Consider the following 24,470-nt stretch of genomic DNA (forward strand, 5'->3'; position numbering starts at 1 on the left):
ATATGAACATGAAATATCTGCCTGAACATATAAAATTATACATAATCGATAAGATACATGACTGAATCTTAATCAAATAATATACCGTTAACTAATAAAAAGCGATAGATATTAAAAAATTTCTGTGCGTGGACAATGCAATAACAGTAAGAATAACAATGATAATAATATATAATGTATATGTAATCTATCTGCTACAGTTATATACAATCAAGTTTGAAATAAACTGGACAATGACGAGAATTTCTTATTGGTTTTTCAAATCTATTTCATTTTCTGTTAGTGTCCTAATATTTGTGGAGGGAGGAGGGTGCACATATAGCCCGTCATATGATGCATCTATTCATCGGAAACGTTTGACGAGGAAATTAATAATTGAAGGGACCGCGCTGGTGTTGGGCGTTGGGTCATTAAGCTTTTTGGGCTCGAACCGTGGAAGACCTCGAGCCACGGAGAGAACTCGAGTCGTCGAGCTTCATCGATCCGTAGGAGGCTCCAGCATACAGTATTTCCCACAGTGCTCCCTAGCCGAACGAAACTAACGAAACTCAAAATTCAAGTTGCAATGCCGGTGCAATTTTTGTGAGCTTATGTGATACAAAGAATTTATATAATTATAAGATTTATGGATCATATCAGTTTTTCACTCAAATCGATATTTTTTCAAAATCCTGAAGTGGTAAATAAATTATGCGATCAGATTCGAAAATTAACACGTCGAAATCTACGGGAATCCACATGTATGATGTTGGATAAATCACAGTTTCATTGTAATTTATTTCAATCAACGTGACTAAAGAGAGCACCTTAAAAAATATGTTGACACATAGTTATGAATAATATTCCAAAGATCTTGAGTATACTATATTTTTTGTCAATAAGATTCGTCTTTCAAACGTTAAAGTTATATTGCATTACGTAATATCAACATCAAGATCGTCGTAAAAAATTAACTGCAAGCAGTATCCACTGAAGACGTTTTGATAATGTCGCTACTCTTGTGAGAGTGAGGACAACGTTGCCAGTGGTACGTGGTTTCTCAAACAAATCACCTCGAAGGGGATAATGTTACTGTACAATTTAATTGTTACAACAAATTATGTAACGTCAGACCCATTGCATTAAAGGCACACCTCGTATAATTAGCTGACAATATCTGTAGTTGATGACGTAGTGTATTTAATAGTCTTTTACAGTGAAGATTGTACATATCCTGTCTTAAGACGGCTTCAGCGGGAATTATATGTTATTGAGTTAATTCGCATAGACTGCTAGATGTACGGATGATGCGATAATAAAACAAGCTGACGTAAAGAGCTAGCATTGCATGAGTTTAACAATCTAGTCACCAATCTCTGGTATATTTAACAAATAATTTCGTTCAAATGAAACGAAAAAAATTGCTAACTGGAGAATCCAGAATCGTTTCGTACGCATTATCGTACGTACTATCCAGGCAGTTTGTTATTTGCCTAAATGAAAAATTTTGTATTGACGCTATTTCCTTTGCGTTAGTTGGTTATATACAAAACGACTTTTAATTCTTTTTTGAATTTAGAAACGTAATGAACGGGTTTGGCAAGTTCGCCGAGAATCAATATACGCGGCAAGATATTTTCTGGAGTCAGAGGTCGGGCTCGAAAAGTGTTGTACGGTGATAACTGTACAGTTAAAATAACGGAAATTAGTCCAAAATAATATCTAAACAGCTGATCATCCGACTTTCCGTATATAATATTGTCACGATTTTCCGATATATTATTTAATAACGAAGGGATCCTTAACGTAATTATTTCTTCACAATTACGGCGAGCCTAGTCAAAAATTGTTGTAAATGTTCTGCAACTTACATGTATGCTAATCATTTTATCGGAATCAGTTGACCGATTGACATGAGCTGTAAACAATTAAAGATCGCGAAAATCGTCGTCTCTCGTCAATTTCAATCGAAAAGTTTAATGCGTCAACTGATGTGAAAGAAATTTTTAGCATACGTATAAGTTACTGAGAAAAAGTGCAAAAACGAGAATTTATGTAAAAAAAGAATTGTAATCAATGCACAGTGAACTAGTCCCTCAAACATTTACAGAGAAGATCCAAGTGACTTAAACCATTTTCAAGAAGGTTAGAACATTTTAAAAAGTCTTTACTCGGTTTTATTCTCTACTGTATTACAATAACTCAAAATCGTTTGAGGAATTTGAGGAGTCGTATTTTGCTCAGCGTTTGGACCTATTGCTCCACTGTGCATCGTAACGGTAAGCTGTTGTCCATTTTTCATTCGTACTGTAGCAGAATCGACATTTACAGAACCCGTTCTCAGCGAATTCGTAACTATTGGAATTCCATGTTCGTTTCGAACTCTCCTCCAATCGATGCACCGTGCGTGTCGAAGGTGTGTTTCGACACTCTCCGTTCGCGTTACCGATAACCACAAAGTCGAGTTAGGCTTGGCGTTAATCGTTTCCGAATGTTGCGTTGTTACACAGCTGATAACCGAAGCGGTTGAAAAATATAAGACGAGCGTACGAAACGGGATTATCTCGGTTTATCGAGGCCAGTGTTGCGCCGACAAGCCGAGAACTATGAAAGTTCGGAGAATAAAAGTGCGTATCCCAGGATAACCATAAACGTTGCACGACGCTTGTTGTTCGCGGCGTGGCCTACTATCGCGCGGGTAGGAAGAAAAAGCTTTTGTTTTTCACTGATCGTACGATCGTCAGCGGATCATCTGAATTTTAAATAACATATTTTCGTATCAATCGAATACGATGAATCGCGTTACGTCAAGCCAAAATGTAAATTGACGTTATCGTACACTACAGAATAAAAGTTCGCAGTCAATTGTTTATTACCTTATATGGATCTAAATAAATTATTTAGAATAATAACATTGACGTCTTATTCAAAAATATAATTTCAATTGTAAATGATATCGTCGAGTTCTCCAAGAAGGGAGGGAGCTTTTCAATAATAATCAACATCTAATAATTACTTTTTAATAATAATAAATGTTAGAATTTTTATTTGAAAAATTTCTTTTATATTGTACCGTGATTGTGAAACGTTTACAAATTATATGTATACAAGATAAAAGATCAAATTTTGATTCGGTAAATACGTTATCTCTTAGGCACATTTATTCAACAGTGTGGCAAATAAGAAGTTACGCTAACTTCATCTGAATATTGCGTTTATGAAGAAAGTTGGAAGAGTTTTACTAGGTGGAATTGATTATTTTTCATGCTAACAACAATACTGTTATAAAGCAGATCAATTTAGTATAGAATGTATTGCATGAAATATTCCGGAATTACGCCAAGTAGGATTTCGGACGAGTGACTTGAAACTTTTATCACGATGTGTACGCAGCGAAATATTCTAATTACATACTTCGAATATTGTTTGCGATTGACATCGCATGCCAGTTTTCAAGGCTGAGCAATACTCGGCGTAGCGTAGATTTGATTATTATCGTCATTAGAAAGCCCGTTAACGATTCATTAACGAATTGTTAACGAAAGACATCCATTCCTAAACAATCGTAAGAAAACTGGTAATTGAAGAAATTGTAAAGCAAATAAAAGAATTGTATCTATGTTAGTATTGAAATGAGAGAGCGAAGCAAAAGTTGACAAGTTGGGAATGGAAACGAATGTGTTTACAAGTATTTATCAAATTTTTCTGTTAAAGTGAAACAGTTAGAAAACTTCAGTATTCGTTAACTGGACCGGGGACAAGCGTGAATACCGTTTGGGATTCCTGAAAATAATCGGCTAAAGTAAGGTTATACAAACTTTGCAATGCAAATGAAATTCAAATGTTTATTTCCTCGTGTTCCGGAACAAGGCAATTCGAGCGTGGAAATCAAACTTTGCGAGCGCGATGTCGAAATCCCAGACGTGGAAGTCAATGATAGGATTATCGTGGACACGCAAACACGCCCGCGCGAAATAATATCTGCATAGAAAAGGAACGCAAGCGTAGAAATATTCGCAGCGGTGCACCGAACACGCTGTTATCCGTTGAACTTTAATATGCCTCTGAACTGGTTCTAATCATATTTTTATTAACCGAAATCTCATATATCTTTTTTCTCTTACGATTTTAGAAACACTTGTTATATAATCGAATCAATAGTCCAACTTTCGATTATAACGAAAAAATAGCCACAGTGATAGAAGTACTGATATATATGTACGAAGTGGTTGCGTTACAGTCACAAATCGCGAATATATGTATAAAAGAAAGTAATTTATGCTGTCGATAGTACACTCAATCTTAACGTGGTAGTATTATTTTGCGTGTTCCTTACCTCGATTATTCTGACCATTTTTTATATTTTTATAAACGATATCGTACTTTCCAAATTTTTCAATGTCAAAAAATGAACGAATCTTAATAATAATGTCAGATAAAGAAATATTATTATTTGGCTAATGCTAGGATCATAACCATAATGTATACGTATAATGAATGTATTATATGTATATTTCTTATTTTTTCATTAATATCTAGATTTCTTTTTGATATTTACAGTAATTTTGGCGTTTTCATATTTAGATAATTAAGTTTCTAATATGTACCATATAAATATCAATATCTTAAATAAAGATAAATATCAGTATGTACTACATTAATAATACAATATGTATTACAGTAATATATTCAAATTTATCTTTATACTAATATATATATATTTATAATACAATTAGACTTTACATACATTAGAATTAAAGAATTACCTTCATCAACAAAAAAGATTACTCATTGCAAAAAGAATATAAAAATGCTATTATATCACGTTAATTTATACGTTTCGTTGTGTTTAAAATATCATCATGGTAGCATAAATGCATTAAAATCTGCACACCCTATATATCATCATTAATTACGCGGATACATAGCGCGAAATAAATTAGGTTGCTTGTCATAAGATGGAACGATTAATTATGCAAACTACGAGAATGTATTAACATATCGATTGTCTTTTTACTGTGTCATGCATATACATATACAAACCACTCTATTATTCTCTACATAATTATTCTATAGCACAGAGTTTGATTCTTATTAAGTTCTAAGAATAGAAGACGAAAACCATTTACAATACATAACGTCAAACTGGAATGTTGGCCAACTGCGGAAGATTTTCGACGACAGGTATCAATTACCTGTGCCGGAAATTCATGACAGGCAGATGCGTAAAACTACCTGCCTCTTCGAAACTTACCCGCTTTTTCCACCTTTTTCTTAAGGACCACCCGGACGGTATCTACTGTGCCGTTTAAGAATGGTAATGCTCGGACAGAAGAGAAATTCAGACTTACCCTACCATAAATCTTGCGTACAAGTAACTGAAACATGGCGTCCGTGCGCGCAACGATGACCGAGTATCCCATATTTCTCAATTACACGGTCTACGATTTTCATAAATTTGGAATTTTTCCTTGGAATTTATGGTAAATGCGAGATGCCGTGCACGATTTACTATTTGCGAAAGGTGGAAACTTATGTCTCGATGCGCGGGACATTTTATTTTCTTATGTTTAAGAAAAGAGTCAGCGAACCTAGTTATAATGTCGTCGCATTGATTAGTAGCGATAGAAAATCATTAATTTGGTGTTCACCATTCAGTGGAAACAGATTTTAAAATTGATACTAAATATTTAAATCTAGCCGGTACGGACGATACCACAGATATCATTTTTCAAAAGTGTGAAATTTGAGTTAATTAGTATATACAGATATCAAATTTGACTTTTCTTGTGAAAAGAATGTGAACTAGCTTCAATGATAAATCCTACTAACAGTTCCAAGACAAAACGTTCTCTTTCTGTTTCTTCTGCATAGAGTTATACAGCAACTCTCCCTCTTCCTCTCTCTCTCAGAATATATATGTATATTGAAGCATATAATACAATAACAGTTTTAGTCAATCACTTCATTGCGACGAGCTTAACTCAGGTAAAAAAAATTTTGTGCTAAAAAAGGGTGGTCCTCAGGGTTGAAATTCACAGTTCGTTACAGTAATAAAACTAAATCCAATGATGCCCGGTTTTGGAGGCAGCCAACTTATATTTTTTCAGATAATTCATGTTAACCATTTTAGCGCCACGCAGCGCTGTCACGCTGTTCGCGTACTGTGGTGAAATGTGCTGCGATGTCTGGTCACAATCGTCAATTTACAACGCGCTTGGTTCCGAATGTAGTTCAGCGCGAGTCATATCAGAATTTTTCTCTCCTAAATACTATTTTTTTGCAAGTAGTTATAAACCACCTGAATAAATAAGCTGTTTTTATTTAATAAAAATCGTGTTGATCGGCATTATTGGTAGATAAATGAACGAAACGCTATCACGCTGCATAGCAGTGGATTTTTAGATTTTTATAGCAACACGGATTTTTAAAAACCTCTGGCACTAAAACGGTTGAAGTTGTTAATAAAAGGCCAGAAACACGCGCTCGATTACGGCACAAAGGTGCAGGTATACCCTTCACATTTCTAGTACTGTGCAGGTGTGGTATATACCCTTTCAATCACGTTGCTAGGAACGGTTCGGCTCCAACCGATGATGCGCGAATAGTGAGCTAGGTATTGTTTACCATAAAACAAAGGTGTTCTTAATTTCATACATAAGATATACACGTACCATAAATGCATGAATGTATGTAATTTAGCGATTCACAGACTGCGGAAGTTTATGCACATTCACATTTTTTATACATATATACTGTCCGTTACTCGGAAGAAGACAGTTGAGAAAATAGTAGCACCGAATTCCCACCAACCTATCCATATTAACGTCCTCGCAGAAATAGGATAAACACGCTTTCCTTAACCCTTTGGCTACGGCAGACTTTGGCACGGCCGTAGTTTTTCGTTAGACAAGCATTTCTGAGGAAGTATAATAAAATATTTAAAATATTGAATTCTGTTACATTAAACCAATATTACTTGAAGTGAAGAATAATATTAAGATTTTTTTACAATATATAACATAAATATTGCACAATATATAATTAATCAAATTTAATAATAAACGGGGTGGAAATTTGATCTTGACGCCTATTGGCGCCTATAGTACCGGGAAGCCAACATGTGTTGGATGCCAATAGGCGCCAACAGTAGTCAAAAGCTTAATAGCAGATATGAGTCCTTCCTATTAGCCCTAATTTTCAGAAAATGAAGGACACGAGCCTGGCCGATTGTAAACAAACAACGCTTCCTGATCCCGTCACCACTTAGCTTCCTCGTGGTTGACATTTTCGTCTAGGGGCATATTCACGCGTTTGCCTGTACTTTACATGTATATGTGTTTCTGTGTGTATGTATGTATTTACATGGCCACGAGTGAGCGAGACGTGCGACGATAGTTAGGAGGCGTAGAACAATCGAAACAAAATGAAACAGGCGCAACAAGTACAAGACGCGAGAGCGTTGACTTATTCCTAAGGCGTTAACTTCAGATTCCTCTGATGAACACATGATTATTTGTAATTACTCATTAACATCTTGGTCGATTTTTCATCGCATTATACAGCAAATGTGTTGTAGTATACACATATTTTTTATATTTATGTTGTATAATACCATTTTTCTAAACGGTTATCATACACGTCTTAAACATATGCTCAATGTTTATAAAGTATATGTTTGCTTACAATGTATTATTCAAGTACAGGAATTTTACGGCTATGTTACGACTACGTTAACGTACAACGTTAAGAAGCTGAAGGTAATATCGACGTACGAGGAAATGAAATACTACGCATAAACTGAATGACGCAAGGGACAAGGAGCAAGGAGGATCGGTCGCCTGCTCCACCTAGCCTCTTCCATTTCGTTTTGATTCCGGACTTTTGATTATTAATGGCTAAGTTACGCGCTGAACAAGAAACACGATTAGGTGGAGCGATCGATCCTCCTTACTCCTCGCACGGATTAGTTTATTGGCTTCCTTGTTCACCAACAGAAGTGGATTTCGCGAGGTCAGAAAAAATGGGGACTACGGGCGTACAGGTCAGGCGAAGCTAGCGGGATACCTCCCTTGCCCCTCAACCGAAATGACTAATTCCTTCAGAGCAATGGACAGTACCACATATTGTAGATTTCTCAACGTAACATTTCGAATAAACAATCATCTAAAATAATTATTCGAATGAATTCTTATTTTACTAGAATAAAAATTATTCACTATTTATTATCACATTTATTAGGCTTTATATTTATTAGTCGTAAGAAATTATTCTATGTATTTGTTCAAATAATATTTAATTTTTTATTATATTTTTAAAATTGACATAGAAAAAATTGATTAATGGACTATGGAATAATATTATAATCTATCATTTATATTCAAATCACTTATTTTCCAAATGAATTGCTGCATAAATACATTTTTATTCGAATAGCAAACAATTTCTTGTTACGGTGTATTTTTATTCGAATAAAATCTGATTTATCCGTTAATGTTGAATAAAATTTTATTCGTCAATCGTTATTTTATCTCCGCTATCCGAATAAAATTTCACCCAACTTTGCCTCACACTATGCCTTTTCCACCCATCATAGTTACCAAAAGACGAGAATTATTTATAAATTAATTTAGTTATAGTATAGAAGATACAATTTATCAATGAAGAGTTACATACAATAAATATAAACATTTAATTAAGTAGCTTTCTAAAATCAATTTATCGTAAACATGTATATTATCAAAAATTAGTTGCTTTAATGAAATCCGTCGTTATAAAGAATTTTTTAGAAGATGTAAGAAATTTTTTTCCTTCTTCAAATTTTTAGAAGAGAATTTTTGAAAATAAAAATCTGTAATCTGCAATCATTGAAATTATAAATCTTTTCTTGCATCTCTTTATTCTTAAAATCTCTATCACCCGAATAAAACGAATTATATCGTAAATCCTACCTATTCAATTAACATATAAATGAAAAATAGCAAATAGGCTCAGATCAATTTAAACCTAACGTGTACATACCATTATTTAACTATCCGATTTCTAAAAATCAATTTAAATTTATACATGTTTCATTAAAGTCTGTAAAAAAGTAGTATGTTATACTTTATGTCAAAAATGTCCAGCGTTCAAGAATTAATCGAAAGTAAATTTTAAGCACCGCGGTTAAATAAAATCTATGGGTTTGGTTACTCCAGTAGTGACTAATGTTAATGTAAATCCTAATGATCGCAGTCCCGCATGGGAACTTTTCGCTGCGTGACTCGGTTTCAAGTGAAACGGAGTTACATGTCGCCGTAAAAGGAACGAAAAACGAAGCAGAAACTTTCCTGGTAGTGGGAGTACGGTCGGCCAATACAGACGAACGAGTTTCGCGATGATGAAAAGGAGGCAAGCCATCAGTGTAGGAAGCATTTTAATGCTGGATTAACGACGTTATGTTCTAACGCAGCATAGGATATCTAATTTTCTGTCATTAAAAACAGTGCGCGATCGCGTACAGCAGTTTCTCACGAAAGAAAGCCGGGTCATGAAAATATTAACAATATTTCATAATAAATTATTTAATAATTACAGCATAATTTTGACATTTATTAAACTTTGTAAAATAAAGCATAGGTTTAAAATCATATGACAAAGCATTTATTTCAATGATATTATCAATAACAATATTAATAGGAACACATGTACAATACTGCCAAAACCTTCGAGATACTTTTTTTCATACCTTATAAAGGAATTGCGTATGTAACAGCATTGTTGAAAAGTTACACAAAAATCTTCTGTTGTTTTTCCAAAAATGTTGTGGTCATCAGGATTTGCATATTTCGCAAAGTGTTTGTGAGAAAACGTTACATCATCCGTTTTCATTATATACTCATTATTGAAGAAAAAAAAACTGCAATCGTCCTACAGTATATTTATGGGTTTGAAAATTTCGTAAGTCATTGAGCACACAAACGACCAGCCTTTCATGCAAATGTTAAGATTCTACCATAGATAGAAAAATACGAGAAGATATGTGGTGGATTCAATTCGTTATACCGATTTCGCGTAATTCCGAAATTACATGTTATTCACAATTGTAGAGAAATTCTCATAAAGGCCTCGAATATAATAGCTGGCATCAATAGTAATTCCGTTTACGTTTCCGCCGACATCTCTCGCCGTCATCAATTTCAGTGACGTGTACAACTTCGCATAATATATTATTTCTGCTCCGAAAGAGAAGCTTTAAAGTACGTTTGGAAAATGCGAATTACTTTCAGCTAATGATCATTAAAAGAACACGGTACAGTTAGTTTTTATTGTCCTGTGACATTCGCTCATCACTCATTCGATAGTTACTGCCCGAGTGAAAGTCTTACTTATTTTAAGCTGTACAACTGTTCCCAGCGACCAAAAGAACTACAAACTAGTAAATATATTGGTAGTAGGATAGGTAGAATAGCTACATTTATTAATGAAACTTACACGATATGTAGAAGTACAACACGAGTAACCTAAACGTTACCAAGAAAGCAAACAGAATAAATTAGTGAAGAAAGAAAATGAAATGCGAATAAAATTCATAGTGGTGAGGATAAAACAGGAGGAAGCGGAAGAAAAACAAATTAGAAGCAGCAGGAGATTGAAAGAAAAGGAAAATACGAAGAATGAGAGAAACAAGTGGGTTATGAAAGAACAGCGCGAATTATATACCATTACAGCATCATTACATATCATTACACGTTATAACACCAAGATTTTCAAACACCACAAATTAAAATATTTAAAGTGAATTTTTTTAAATTATATACGTGTATTATGGAATTTCTGAGGTGACCAGACACGACACAAAACAAAAATGCGTATTTTAATATTTTCGTGCTGTAATAATTCTTCAATAGTTTAAACCTATTGCAACACAGAAATCAAAACTAAACGTATTAAATAGTCTACTCAAACTTGCATTTTTTTTCAATTGATTCAAATCCACATCAATCATTAACGTGCAGAAACGGTATAAATGTGTTCTTATTAATATTGCTATTGATAATATAAATATTGTTAATATTTTCATGGTCCAGCTTTCTTTCGTGAGAAACTGCTATACACGGTCGCGCACTGTTTTTAATGACACGAAGTTAGATATCCTATGCTGCGTTAGAACATAGAGTCGTTAATCCGATATTAAAATGTTTCCTACACTGATCAGTATGCTATGGCGAGACTGCATTAGCTCTCTTACCTCTGTCTGTTCACGTCGTTGGATCGGTGCACGGTAGTTGTCGATTTTCAAGTTCTGAAACAAAAGGAAATTGTCGTCGTAACAATGCTACTTGCTATTACAAATATATCGGTATCGATCAATATAATGCCCGATATAGTGATAATGGTGGTTATGTAACCGATTACATAATCCAAAACCAAACGAAACATATAACGTATTATTAGTACTTTTGACCGGTAACAGAAATTACGTAATTCCTACTTTCAATAAGCTTTTCGGTAGATTGGATTCAGCGAGAGTGATGTAACGTCAAATTCTAAGTTGCACAAGCCAACGCTGTTTTTTATCGGGTTTCTTCATAGAAACGTTTAATAGCGTTCCAATAACGATCGGTTGAACACGAAGCTGTGTAGGGTGTGTTCGGCCACAAACTTGAAACATTTTAGAATAATTCTGCAAGCTAATCAGAGAAGATAAATTAAGAATCGTGATATTATCGCAATGGCTTCGTCCGTTCCTAGTTATTGATAATTAAAAAATTCTTTAATGCATAAGTGAATCACAAAGCTCTGCTAATGATTAGACTGTAAATTTTAGTACAAAATAAAAATTGACGAAACAAAACTTTAATACTCCATTCTTTCTGTAATAATTTTATACATTAAAATTGAAGCATCATCGTTTTTAGATTTTTTACTCTTTTCTCTATTTTCAAATACAGCTACTTACAATGTTGCCATAAATGCATAAAACCTGCAGTGTAACAATGGCAGACACAGAAAGCACTTTCGCCATTTACTCTTTTGTTTTAAATTCACTCTTTTGTAAACTAAGTTCTTCCATAAATTTATTTTCTTGTATTATTGCAACAAAGATATAATTCAACATAAATCTATTGCTCGGAATCTGAAATTTTATTGTGAAACAAACAACAAACACATATAGCTTATTTAATAGTAAACATAGCTTCATCATGTATAATAATTCCCTGCCGTTTACACTAGACATATAGTACGTCTATATTCATATAATAATTACAATATTACGTGGGAGTAGTAATTGCAACAGAATGATTAATAGCATCCACCAATGCTGTGCGATTTCAAAGATGGCAGCCGAAGCAAATAAAGGCAATATTAATCTTCCGAGATTTAAACCATCGGTACAGAGATCTAAGCACCTACCGCTTGATCAGCTTTTCTATCAAAGCTAATAAAATGAATGCAGCGTCGACAAAATCATAAATGTTCAATGTAGAATATTTTCATAAATAATTAGTGTGGATTTCATACATTTATGACGAAATTAAATAAGTCAAATACAATACTGTGAAAACATTACGAGAATTTGAATTACACGAAATCCGCAGTCAACTTGTTACAATTATTGAAAGAGGGAAGACTGACTAACATATTGTAGATACAACAATTTATCATGAATAATGAATGCAACCGTTACTTGAATAAAATATTGGATAATATTCGGATGATTATCTTAGTTAAATATTTCTTGGAAACGACACGAATAATGCCCACTAATTTCCATCTAGATTTGCAGTTTTGCTCTCAATGTTCCAAGCTACGTAGAAACACTCCTTAACAGGTGTCCTAAGGACGCAATTAAAGCAGATAACATTTTATTTTTATCAGCGGATGAGACGCAGGACTGCCTCGCCGTCGGTTTCGATTGCTCGTTGCCAGCACAGCACAGGTTATACGAGATTCTCTCTCTCCCTCTCCCTCTCTCTCTCTCTTTCTCTCTTTCTATGGCTCTGTTTCTCTCATTCTCGACGAGTAATATCCCGTTCACTGTCCCACGTCGAGCGATTCCGGCGAGGGAGCCAGCCAACCGTAGGATAATTGGTCCCCCCGTTTCAAAAGACATTCATCGCTAGGCGCTGAATCGCTCACAGCTTCGGACACTTCGTTGCAGTATTTTCGCTGTTTTTCTTCTTTCTTTAAGAGTCATTGTCTCCTCGGATATAGAGTAGCAGGACACTGTCAAGAAGCGGCTTCGCAACGTTGTCGTCGAAACAAAAGACGCATGCTGGCTTGAAGCGAGCCTAGTTTCCAACTAACAAGACGGTGCACCGACCGTGTCCCACTATTGCTAAGCCGCAATTCCCATTTGCGAAATTCTGACGCACCGTGTCGACTAATTCGCAATTATTAAAAATAAGTAGACCCTGTGACGCGATCGATCGAACCAATTTGGGTGGCCTTCTGTAACGTTCGCAGGATACCCAAATCGTCGAAATGGTTCTGGATTTTTAAAGTGAACCAAGAAGAAGTGTTATTATTTTGACTCCTGTATGCATGAAATTTAAAGTCTGAATTGTTGGTAAATCGCAGTAAAGTTTACTATTGTTTGAAAATTCGTATCGATTTCTAAATTGAAAAAAAAAGAAACAGCAAGTTGTAAAAATTGCATGATACATATTGACGTTTCAAAAGTCTACGCGAAATAAATTTGTACTCGAAGTTAATTTTTCTAATTGATTTTTTGCAAGAGACGGTATCTGAAAAAAATAAAGAAGGGACGCGCGCCCCTAATTAAAATTTTGCTGTGTTAGAAAAATAACGAACGAAAACTTTTCATAATAGTCGATATTATATCAGTCCAACTCTACTTCGCAAGGTCAACTTCATTTTTATGTAAACAAATACCGCTATTTTATATAATAACACGAATTAACGCCAGTCGATAATCAGCGTCAGTTGAAAACGCGTAGCTTTACGTAATCCGCTTCGAACGTGTTAACCCTTCAATCGCGTCACGATTTCGTGCGACAATCGCAACGGCTGACTGAGATAATTTCCGATCCGATTAGAGCACCGGTTAACTGTATAGGACTGAATTACGTTGTTAAGAATGCGTAATCGTACGAACGCTTTAGTAAATCAATTTTTGTTACATAGTGGCCTAGACTGCATAAGGTAACGTAAGAATTCAATGAATGGATGAACACTTTAACCTTTTCAAGTGTGAATTTTTATAGTAGGGAACAATCCATTTAATTGTTTCTTTTTTATTTATCATCCATTTCATTTCATTCGATGAGGTTTTATTAGCATTCCTGGGGGATTCTGTAGTAAATAGGTTTTCAACTGATTCTCATTTGCTTTACACTTAAAATAATCACAATTTTAAGAAACCTAAACGTACACATACGTGGCAGTATCCCTGGAGAGGTTAAGCAGATATTTAAATTATTTCGTCCATCCCAAGACTGCTCTGAAAATTTTCGTCACATTCAACTAACTTCACAACTTTTCACAAAGCGGGCCTGGTGTAATCTTGCATCTGTTGGCGAAGGTGTTTTCTAATCCGAGTTTCTCATTTTATAGACAGAGAGAAAAAATTGCATTGTATTTTCAAAAAAGATGCTTTTTTCGTTTAACTTTCTGCTATTTTTATTTTTTTTAAATTTTGGAAACTAACAAGAGTAATAAATAACTATTAACACATTTCATAAAAGAAAAACTCACTTTCTTATTTCACATATGATAGAACTTTTAGTTACCATATTTAAAATGAAAGAGATCTCCAGACATGTTGACGTAAGATCTAACAAAAATATTTATACTCTGACTTGTGTAGTGTTTCGTATTTACATTAAACCATTCGAAAATAATTACAGGAGCAACAATCCTGTTATGAAAAAGATTTTTGGCTTTTAATTTTGTCTCGACATTTATTTGCAGCAATCGACTGCACCCCTTCGTTCCCACATCCGCTTCGCCATATCTCCGCGCTATCGTTCTCAGCCGCTGACATTTTCATACGCGCAATTTTTTCTCCTTCCGTTTTACCTTGTCCTCATTTGCGCGCCGTTCTGTTGTTTACTGGCAAGAGAATAACATTTTTTTTTAGAAACGATTAGTTTCTCGGAGACTCCGCCGAGCAGTAAAACTTGGAAAGGTCAAACGTTCAGAAATTATTTCTTCCAGTACATACGGTTGCTCGCGTAAGTATTCGCCCATCTTTTAATACGCAATAACTTTTATAAAACTGGGCTAAATGACCTGAATTTTTTTCGGTAATCCAAGGACAGGTCACTAGCGAATGAACAAAATGCTTGTATTTAATTGTGTACAATCGTGTGAACGGAAGAGTGAAAACAATTTTCTTGCAATACAATTTGAAATTGAATATTTTCTCACTTATAGTTTTGCATAATGCACACGTACTAGTTTACCGTGGCTTAGGTTGATTAATTATCGATAATTATTTTCTAACCGGAAATATTCCAAATTTGAACTGAGAATTTCGTTGAGACACATTATTGAGACACTTAGGTTTACACAGTGAAATAAATTTGAATTATTATATCATGCTAGAATTTAACTAATTAAATAGTTAAATTCAATTTGCTTAGATTAAATCAACATACTTCAGCCGGGAGCAATCTCATCTAATCTTCACCGCAAGAGGAAACATCCTTATACAGCTATCGCTGCTTTGAAACCTTAGTGCATACAAGAAGATGTATTCGTTGCCAAGGAGAATAGTAAGCAGCGCGCGCGCGCTGCGATGTTAAGTTCGAACCAGTCAGAACCTGCACGAACCCGCACTGTGCGGGCCGCACAGTTATGTACTTCGCTTCCTTTCTGTTTCCAACGTTTCATCTTTAACACGTTGATGCCGGAATCGATATTCACGATTTTCTCTGTGAGTCGGCGCACGAAATTTACAAATATTAAATAATTATTTTAAGTTTATAATATTGAATTTCTATGTTTTTACTATTGAATATCTGTTTATAATGTTCAGGTAAAATAACATAAACCTATGTTGTAGTATCTATTTTGTGAAATGCAAGCAAAATAAGCAAATGTACGCCACCTCACGGGTCTGACACGTATGACCGACCTGTGGGTCAAGCCGGCGTCAACGTGTTAATCGAATCAATTTATAAATCTTTGAACATTATTCTTTGTTAATAAGTTTTCCTATGTTAACAAATTACGTTTTACGTATTTTTATGCTTTCAAAAAATGGTATCCTATATAATACCATATACATGCACAACACATTAATAATGTCCATAATTTTAGAAACGTTTCTTTTAATAATTCAGTGATTATCGAATTCGTATTTCGTTTTCATGAGCAGTGGACAACAATATCTTGAATATCCGACATTCGAGTTACTTTTAAAATTAGCGAATATCGTTTGCTTACCGTTTCCTTACCTTTCATTTACTTTACTTTTACTAATTAAATGTTTCATATTTGACTATGTTTCGAATCACAAGAATCTCGTTTATTAAATATCGTTACGATGTTTTAACAGACTGTACATTTGCTGTTGGTGCTACAGCTATGAACAAGAAAAAATCTGTTTTTCATTATATTGTTTCATATAAGAGAACAACTTTAATTATAAGATAATTCCAAACTCATATTCATATCGTAATATAAATCGATTTATATTACTCATATGATTTGTTGATACATGACTGAAATTACTACTCCCATCGAGCGATCCATTAAGAAGCTCTTAACTGTAAATTATAGACTAAAATTTATGAAATTATCGGCAGTAGATAATATGATAACATAATCTGTTTTATATTATATTAACACTTGGTCAACCGAATAGGGAAATCTCCCTGTTTTAAATTAAGTCGTTTGATGACTGAACTTTTGTGCTAATCGACATAATAATATCTTAATTTCATTATAATTCTCACGAATGTTTAAAATGCAATGCCATACAAATTTGCTTCGAGATTTTCCTTTTCTCGTATAAAATTTTTGGTGCGGACATCGAAGCGTTAATAACAGATTGTTGGTTTGTGCATGTCACAGCTGAATCAGTTTTTACAATCACATTTAAACCCCACTTTATCATTTTTCGTTGGTTTCGCCATCGAAACAGCCCCCAGCGAATCGTATCTGCTACACTCCATGTTGATTTATCGCCCCGAACAAGTGTAACCTGTGAATCCCATCAGCGGGGCATTACGGACTTCGTTTCCTCTTCCTGTTACGAACAAAAACAGTCATCGAAATGATTCGCAATTGCCTTAGCGCTCGACTCCGAAGACGGGGAAGTTTTTCCGATTGTTACGACGACGACGACGCTGCGGGGAGAAACAGAGAGAATACAGATCAAAGAGCTGCAAGGATGTTACGGGGGGATGGATATGCATCGAAGAGAAAGGAACAGAAACGATCGTAGTGGTGTGTTAATGTTGAACAGAATCGCGATTCTATGGCGTTATAGAAGGAGAGGGCCAGAGGGGTGGGAGAGAGACAGTAACCGAACGGGCAAAGCAACGTTAAGGGGCCAGGGCAACAACCGACGCTGACCCCTACGACAACCATCGGTCGTCTCCTCCTCCAACCTTCTCCAACCTCCTCTTTCCCCTGCGCCACCTTTTCCACTACCGCCACCGCACAGTATGTCGTATAATGTATAAAACTCGAATACCTGAAATGTTTAATTCACAAAATCAAAATGTTTAATTCACGCTTAGCTTCCACGTTTATTCATATCAAAATGTTAACAAAAGAACGTAGCTTACTTCGATTTCAAATGCGTAACATATCGTTACACATAGTGGTGTAGTCCACATATACACCTTATAATACTTTTTCACATAATACTTTTCCAATAAAATAATGTTTCGAACAGAATTTACTCGATACTCAATACAATAAAGTACAATAACGAGAATTGCCAAAAAAATTATATTTTATAATGAATTAAAATCATTTTAATTCTTCTAAACAAATCATATTTTTTAATGATGTATCTTTGTATTCTTTAAAAAAAGGTATTAGGGTACCTAGATCGAAAATTAATTGGTTTTGTACCGAACGCCCATATACGCGACACACTGTGCACTGCGCCGCCGCACCACCATCACCAGCCCACCGACAACTCCTCCTCCTTCTCCTCCCACTCTTCTTTACCCTTTCATTCTTTGTGGCTCCTCTTCCTCTTCGCCACAATAATTCGCCATCATTTCACACGCGAAAGACCTCTCTTCCTCGCGATACCGACTCGTATTTGTCCCACATCGTTGCGGACCGAACCGTGAAACCTTACGAACGTTTCGGAACGGGTTGTTGAACCGTGCCCGCTTTTCTTGCTGATGGGATTTAACCCCTTTCCTCGTGAATTAATTTCGTATTGTAGACGAAAAAAAGAAGAAGCAGACCGACCGACGCCGATTCAGATCTCCCGCAGTTGTTCGCACCGTTCGAGTTCAATCGCTGCCATTCCGTTGACTCTGTCCAACCAGAAGCGTAACGCTTGCCTGGATTTCTGATGTTCGTGACCAACTTTGGCCACAATACACTGCTGTTGTAAGCGAATTCATTTTTGTCCACAATAAAAATTTACTACTTCAAAATTTAAGAACATCTCATACCTAGGGGTATAAAAATAAACATTCTGGTCCTCGTGTGGCCAGGAAGCAGACTAATTTATTCCTTTCCTCCTGCTTTCATAAAACAGCGTGGGTTGATTCATTTACAATTTACCACACATAAAGCATGCATCGTGATAAAACTATACGATCGGCCTCTCTATTTATCTTAGGAATATCTTTATGACATTATCGGTATACCATTGACTATCTGAGAAATATCGACTCAATATCAATAATCAATGATTACTGATATTCTGGTGTACTGGGGTTTATAGGCCATAAACAAATTGAAGCAACTTTTTAATGTTTATAGACGGTTGGTATCAGAAATTATTAGAACCAATACGGTTCAGTGTTTCGAACAATGAAATACAAATCTGAAAAGTCTAGGTTGATGACTTTCATTCTTCGTGATGCATAGATTGATATGCTCGTCAAGAAGAGAAACAATAACCTTTGGCGATTAAGCAAGAAATGATTGCACACATCGTTCTGGAAATTTGCAGGTTTATGCGCAGACGATTTGAGAAAATAGAACATTTTGTAAACATGAATGTCGATTTAATTTATAGCTGTAGACTTAATAATTACTGTAGTTCTTAGCTATATGAGATGCAAAAGGTGATGTATATGCTAATGAGCTAATTAACACTTCCACTTGGAAGATTTTCTTCTAACTTAGTAAAAGCAGAATTAAAACTGTTTTTCATCTTCAAGATTTTTTGTGTATTTGGTTTATTTCCTTTTAGCTTTGTTTTACGATAACATTTAATATGGTCAACTAAAAATTATTAATATGGTCGACTAAAAATCGGTATGAAACGTAAATATAAAAATTAATGCTCGTTTAGAGAAAAAAAATTTTGGATTTTCTTTATGAAAAAGGTGAAATATTTTTCGTGTACTGTTTACTGCATGAACGAGTAACAATCATTTCTATGGGCATCAATTTGATAAATTTTGTCGCGTAATTTTTTCGCAACGTCCACTTTTCTTTAACCTTACAGATAAACGGTGTCCTTTCAACTACAATTCTAAACGAGTACTTATTACTTAACCGTGACAGAATTATACACCATCGCTGTACAAAGCAATGATTCTACAACAAATTATTCATCGCTTTGGCTAACAATTCTTTGAACCTTGTGCAAATTGCATAAAAATGAAATTAAACGCAACAAAGACCGAGTTAACAAGGCAGTAAAAGAAAGCGTTGGAGTATATTAATATGAAAACGAGAGATTTCTACATCAAAGTCAGTTTCCGTATAATGCAATTAAAACTATGGAAAGCAAATTAACGCGACTTTCTTGTTGGAAATGACAACTTAACGAGAATTTTTATTACTGTGTTATTATGAAGTTTTCTTTTATATAGCATTTTAAAAGATTGTGATCAACATTTTTCACAATTAATAGATGAACTTAGACAACGGTTAACACATGGACTCACACAAAGAATTATCCCAGTCTGTTACGTATTATCATATAAATTATAATAAGCATTGCTATAAATAAATATTATTCGATAATTGTTGTCAGAGAACATAACTAACTATTATGAAAAAAGTAGTTTTGTGAAAATTATCATTTTGATTCAAATATTCTTAATCGTAATTGACACTTGTATGCGAACAAAATTTCTTTCTCGTTGTCCATAAAAATTATCGGCGAGCATTGACTCGAATCATGCGTTTCTACATTTAGCTTCGTCGGTTATCGGTGACCTCCACGGCATCCATCGTGTTAACGTGTCTACTCAAAAAGAAAATTACTTCTCGCCCAGGTCTCGACGGGGCAAGAAAGTCGAAGACCGATCGCGGGTTCTTCAAGAAAATGATGACGCGCCGCGCGCATCGCATCGGTACCATGACACCATTAAACGAGACTCTTGAATGGATTTTTGTGACTGATAACAGAAACGGAAAGACCGGTTAGCAAGACGACGGCAGGAACACGTTCTTTTCGCCTAGATACGTTTTAATATCCGAGCGCCGATCGACAGACGCAGTCTCCTTTCCAGGGGAATCGAGGCTGGTCTTCAACTTGAAAGCTCGACTGGCTTCGACTTCGTGGAACATGGCGTGTCGGGTTCTCATGGTAGTAGCGAGTTCCTGATACCCTTTCTCCTGGCCGCCATCGGTCACGGCAAAATGTATCGTTCCCGCGGAACCAGTTTAGCCGCACGGTTATCGGCAATCAACGATTTAGCTGGTCTGCCGAGTAATGCCCGTTAATTTTCCAGCGATTCTCGATTTACCTGTCACCGCGGGATCCATCGCCGATCTTTCGCGGGCGAGTTTCTGATAACGGATACTGCCGTGTTCAAGTTCGCACGCTCTCGCAACGACCAGCAAAAACTAGCCGTTCCTGTACGAACCCGGTTAATATGAGTGGTCTGGTCTGGGAAAGCAAAAAGATCCACGAGGCCTTATTGTTTTCTGGAAAGTAGATTTCCCGCTCGCTACTTCGCGATCGAGTGGAACGGCGACCTTCTTCAACTTTCTTGGTGCACGAATCTAGGAGAGTACTCCGTGTCTGCAGGATCTTGATTAACCCTTTGAACTCGGATGATCCAACACAGGGAACATAACGGAATTGTTCATAATTATGGCACTTTTAGGATTCAAAAGTTTTGGTCTGTACAATCTATGTCAACGTAGGGAATGCTTAGGATCATTTGTAATTTGATTTGTCATTTTGTTTTAACATGTTTTTGACGATAAACATCCTAGACACGTTAATTTTCTTATGTCTTATTAAAATATGCAAGAATTTTAATTAATTGTTAGGAACTAAATTATCGTTATTTTTAACATATAAACATAATGACATATAACATATATTGTATTAATACATACGTTAATAGAATGTTCCGGAAAATTTTATTTACCACGTTGGATGTCGAATGTTAACTAAAAAAAATCCAATAATATGAAAGTAATTTAATTAATCGAACTGAATCTAGAAAATAAAGATATTGAAGAAATTTTTGCACCACATATGAAATTAATTTTCAAATATGAAACACTAGTGATATAGGTACAATAACTTTCAAAAAAAGACAAATACAAATTATTTTCTTTTCATTCATTGCAACATTTTAGGGCTTAATACACAATTAAATAAAAATTCTAAGCATTTCTCCGTTTAATCATTAAATTCGTCGGTTATGTTTTCATTTTACATATTACAAATTAAATTATGTAAAAGACAGCTATCAGCAATTCCATATTTAGGATTTTATAATATTAATACGTTCAACCCGGCGTGTACCACCGGCGGTACACAGCATTGCATTTTATTTGTACATATATTTCACAATTCGTAAATAAAGTTTTATAAGTACTTTATAACAATGTCACGCAATAATGTCTGATTTCAGACTCAAGCCACTGCCAATAGAAAAAATAGCAAAACAAACACGCGCCGCCAGACGAATACACAACTGATAATATCGAGCCCTCCGACCGTACGGACTTTGAAAAAATGCACCGATTTTGAACGTGTTAATCATATTGTATTCTGTTTCAAAATACATATACATATATGTATATAGTACGAATACCTCAGGCATGAATACTGATAATAAAAGACGGAACAAATAAATATGATCAATTAATAGATACGCGTACATATGAAAAATACATGAAGTGTACGTACCTTGGAAAGTTTTCTAACAGCAGCGAATAGAAATACGTTTACCAATTCTTGTGAATTCGTTCGACTGACGTATCACTCCGTGCAAGGTTATATTAGATTTAAATTATTAAAAAAAATAATTAGACTTTATATTTTATGCATTTGTGACAAAAGCAAGCGGGCAAAATTTAAACTGGTAGAAAGATTAAAACAAATTTATAAGTAATATCAATGTATTATCTTTAATTTAAACAAATGGAATTGAAACTACATTTGTGATAACCATTCGAGATACTAGTTGGTTCGCATACTCAGAAGACTATTTGATTTTTCATTCATTTAATGACACTTTTTGTTCAAATCAGATGATTTCATTCAAAATAGAATTCGATTGATTAGGCAATTCTACAATTTAGTTCATACGAAAGAAACGGTATTCTATTCTATTAACCCTTTGGCTACGGCAGACTTCGGCACGGCCGTAGTTTTTCGTTGGACGTGCATTTCTGAGGAAGTATATTAAAATATTCAAAATATTGAATTCTGTTACATTAAACCAATATTACTTGAAGTGAACAATAATTTCAAGCTTTTTTTACAATATATAACATAAATATTACACAATATATAATTAATCAGATTTGATAATAAACGGGGTCGAGATTCGATCATGACGGCTATTGGCGTCTACAATACCGGGAAGCCAACATTCTTCCGGACGCCAATAGGCGCCAACAGTAGTCAAAAGGTTAAAGAAAGAAAAGTAAATCAATTTATCTTCTATTTTTAGTTTGCAAAAAGATCAGAAGTCTAATTCCAATACGTAAACCGCAATAAATCAATTTTTGAAAATTTTTGAAAATTCTTTGCAAGTTAGAAACTGGTTTAATTTATCATACTAGGACTTGTTGATTGTCCGATCCCTCGTCCTTTGGAAATTCTAAGGTTGCCGAGACCATATCAATCGCAGTAACAGTGTTCTAATAGTCATTTTAAAGTCGTTAATCAATAGCTGAGAAATTCTAGAAAATTCGTTTAATTGAAAATATTGAAATAATTCTGTTAACTGTCTCACGCTGATTTCCGATTAATCTGGAGAATTTTGATTTATTTTATTCGACCTCACTGTGGGAGTAACAAGATTGAACAATGTAATTGTTATTTGGCACATTATCCATACTGTGAATAATTTGCGAATAATATTAAGTCATCATATTGAGTGACTCACTATATAGTACATGGTTAACTAGTTTCATTATATACGTGATAATAACTTGAAAATGACTTGTACAAGACGACACGTTCGTCCAAGGTTGTATTATTATATGTAGAATGATCTAACGTACGCATACTTTAACTACTTATACTATAGAAAAAGTTAACAGCTATGAGTATTCTCTTCAGTCAGCGTATGCGCATATCTTGCTTGAGCACTTTTTTATTTATTTACTTATTTCACGTCGTATTGACGTGCTAGATGTTAACGAATTCATTTAATTAATATTCATAGTAGATTTCAATATTTTAATGGAGTTTCTATTCTTTGTATTTTTATTTTTCAAAGATCGTTTAATAATTTTTGCAATCTTTTTCTTTCTTTCTTTTATGACGAAGATTAATACCTGATTAATTTTGAATACGATAATTGGATTAAAAAAGAAAATATTTTTCAATATTTTATTTAGAGTATGCTATATTCGTGGACTCTTCTGCCCATTTAACCAATAGTTTAGTTTCAACATTGTTCTGGACGTGACCCATTTTTAGGTATAGATAATCTAAAAACTCAATGTAACTCGCATTTCAAAACACCGCCATGTTGTATTGAATAACGACGTAAGTCAAATCTGATATTTTTCCTTCACAGCAAATAAGTTTATATTCAGCAAGCTGCCCTTGACGAACCCGTTTTAAACAGATGTGTCCTGTTGATAAGCAAGACATCTGAAATTCCTGATAAACGAGACACTCAATAATGAGAGACAATCAACTTGAATAATCGTAAATAGACTAATGACATTTCTTTTGAAATGCACTTTGTTTTTTCATTTGAATTATAGTATTCATAAGAATGTATTTAATAAGGATCATATGTTGATAATAGTAATGGTTATACTAAGTATAAAGAGGTATACATGTCTTCTTAATGTAAATTTAAAAAAAAAGCAATATAAAAAAAATCTAGACTTATAAGAAAGATTTAATCTCTATTTGTCTCAAGCGTAGCTAACCTTTTACAGCAACCATAGAGGTC

The 24,470-nt window shown here is 34.6% G+C and overlaps 1 protein-coding gene across 6 annotated transcripts in view; it reads right to left on the reverse strand.

Moving 5' to 3' along the window:
- The window catches only part of Ipk1 (Inositol phosphate kinase 1), a 248,619-nt gene that overhangs the window by 74,130 nt on the left and 150,019 nt on the right, over positions 1-24,470 (reverse strand). For 3 of the 6 annotated variants that reach the window (XM_078192833.1, XM_078192831.1, XM_078192830.1), the window contains one exon: positions 11,210-11,263. The exons of the other annotated variants lie outside the window; for them this stretch is intronic. In XM_078192833.1, coding sequence (XP_078048959.1) covers positions 11,210-11,263 — 54 coding nt within the window. The remainder of the gene's footprint in view (positions 1-11,209; positions 11,264-24,470) is intronic. 6 annotated transcript variants of the gene reach the window in all.

This window comes from Augochlora pura, chromosome 10 (genome assembly GCF_028453695.1).
Source record: "Augochlora pura isolate Apur16 chromosome 10, APUR_v2.2.1, whole genome shotgun sequence".
Taxonomy (NCBI): domain Eukaryota; kingdom Metazoa; phylum Arthropoda; class Insecta; order Hymenoptera; family Halictidae; genus Augochlora; species Augochlora pura.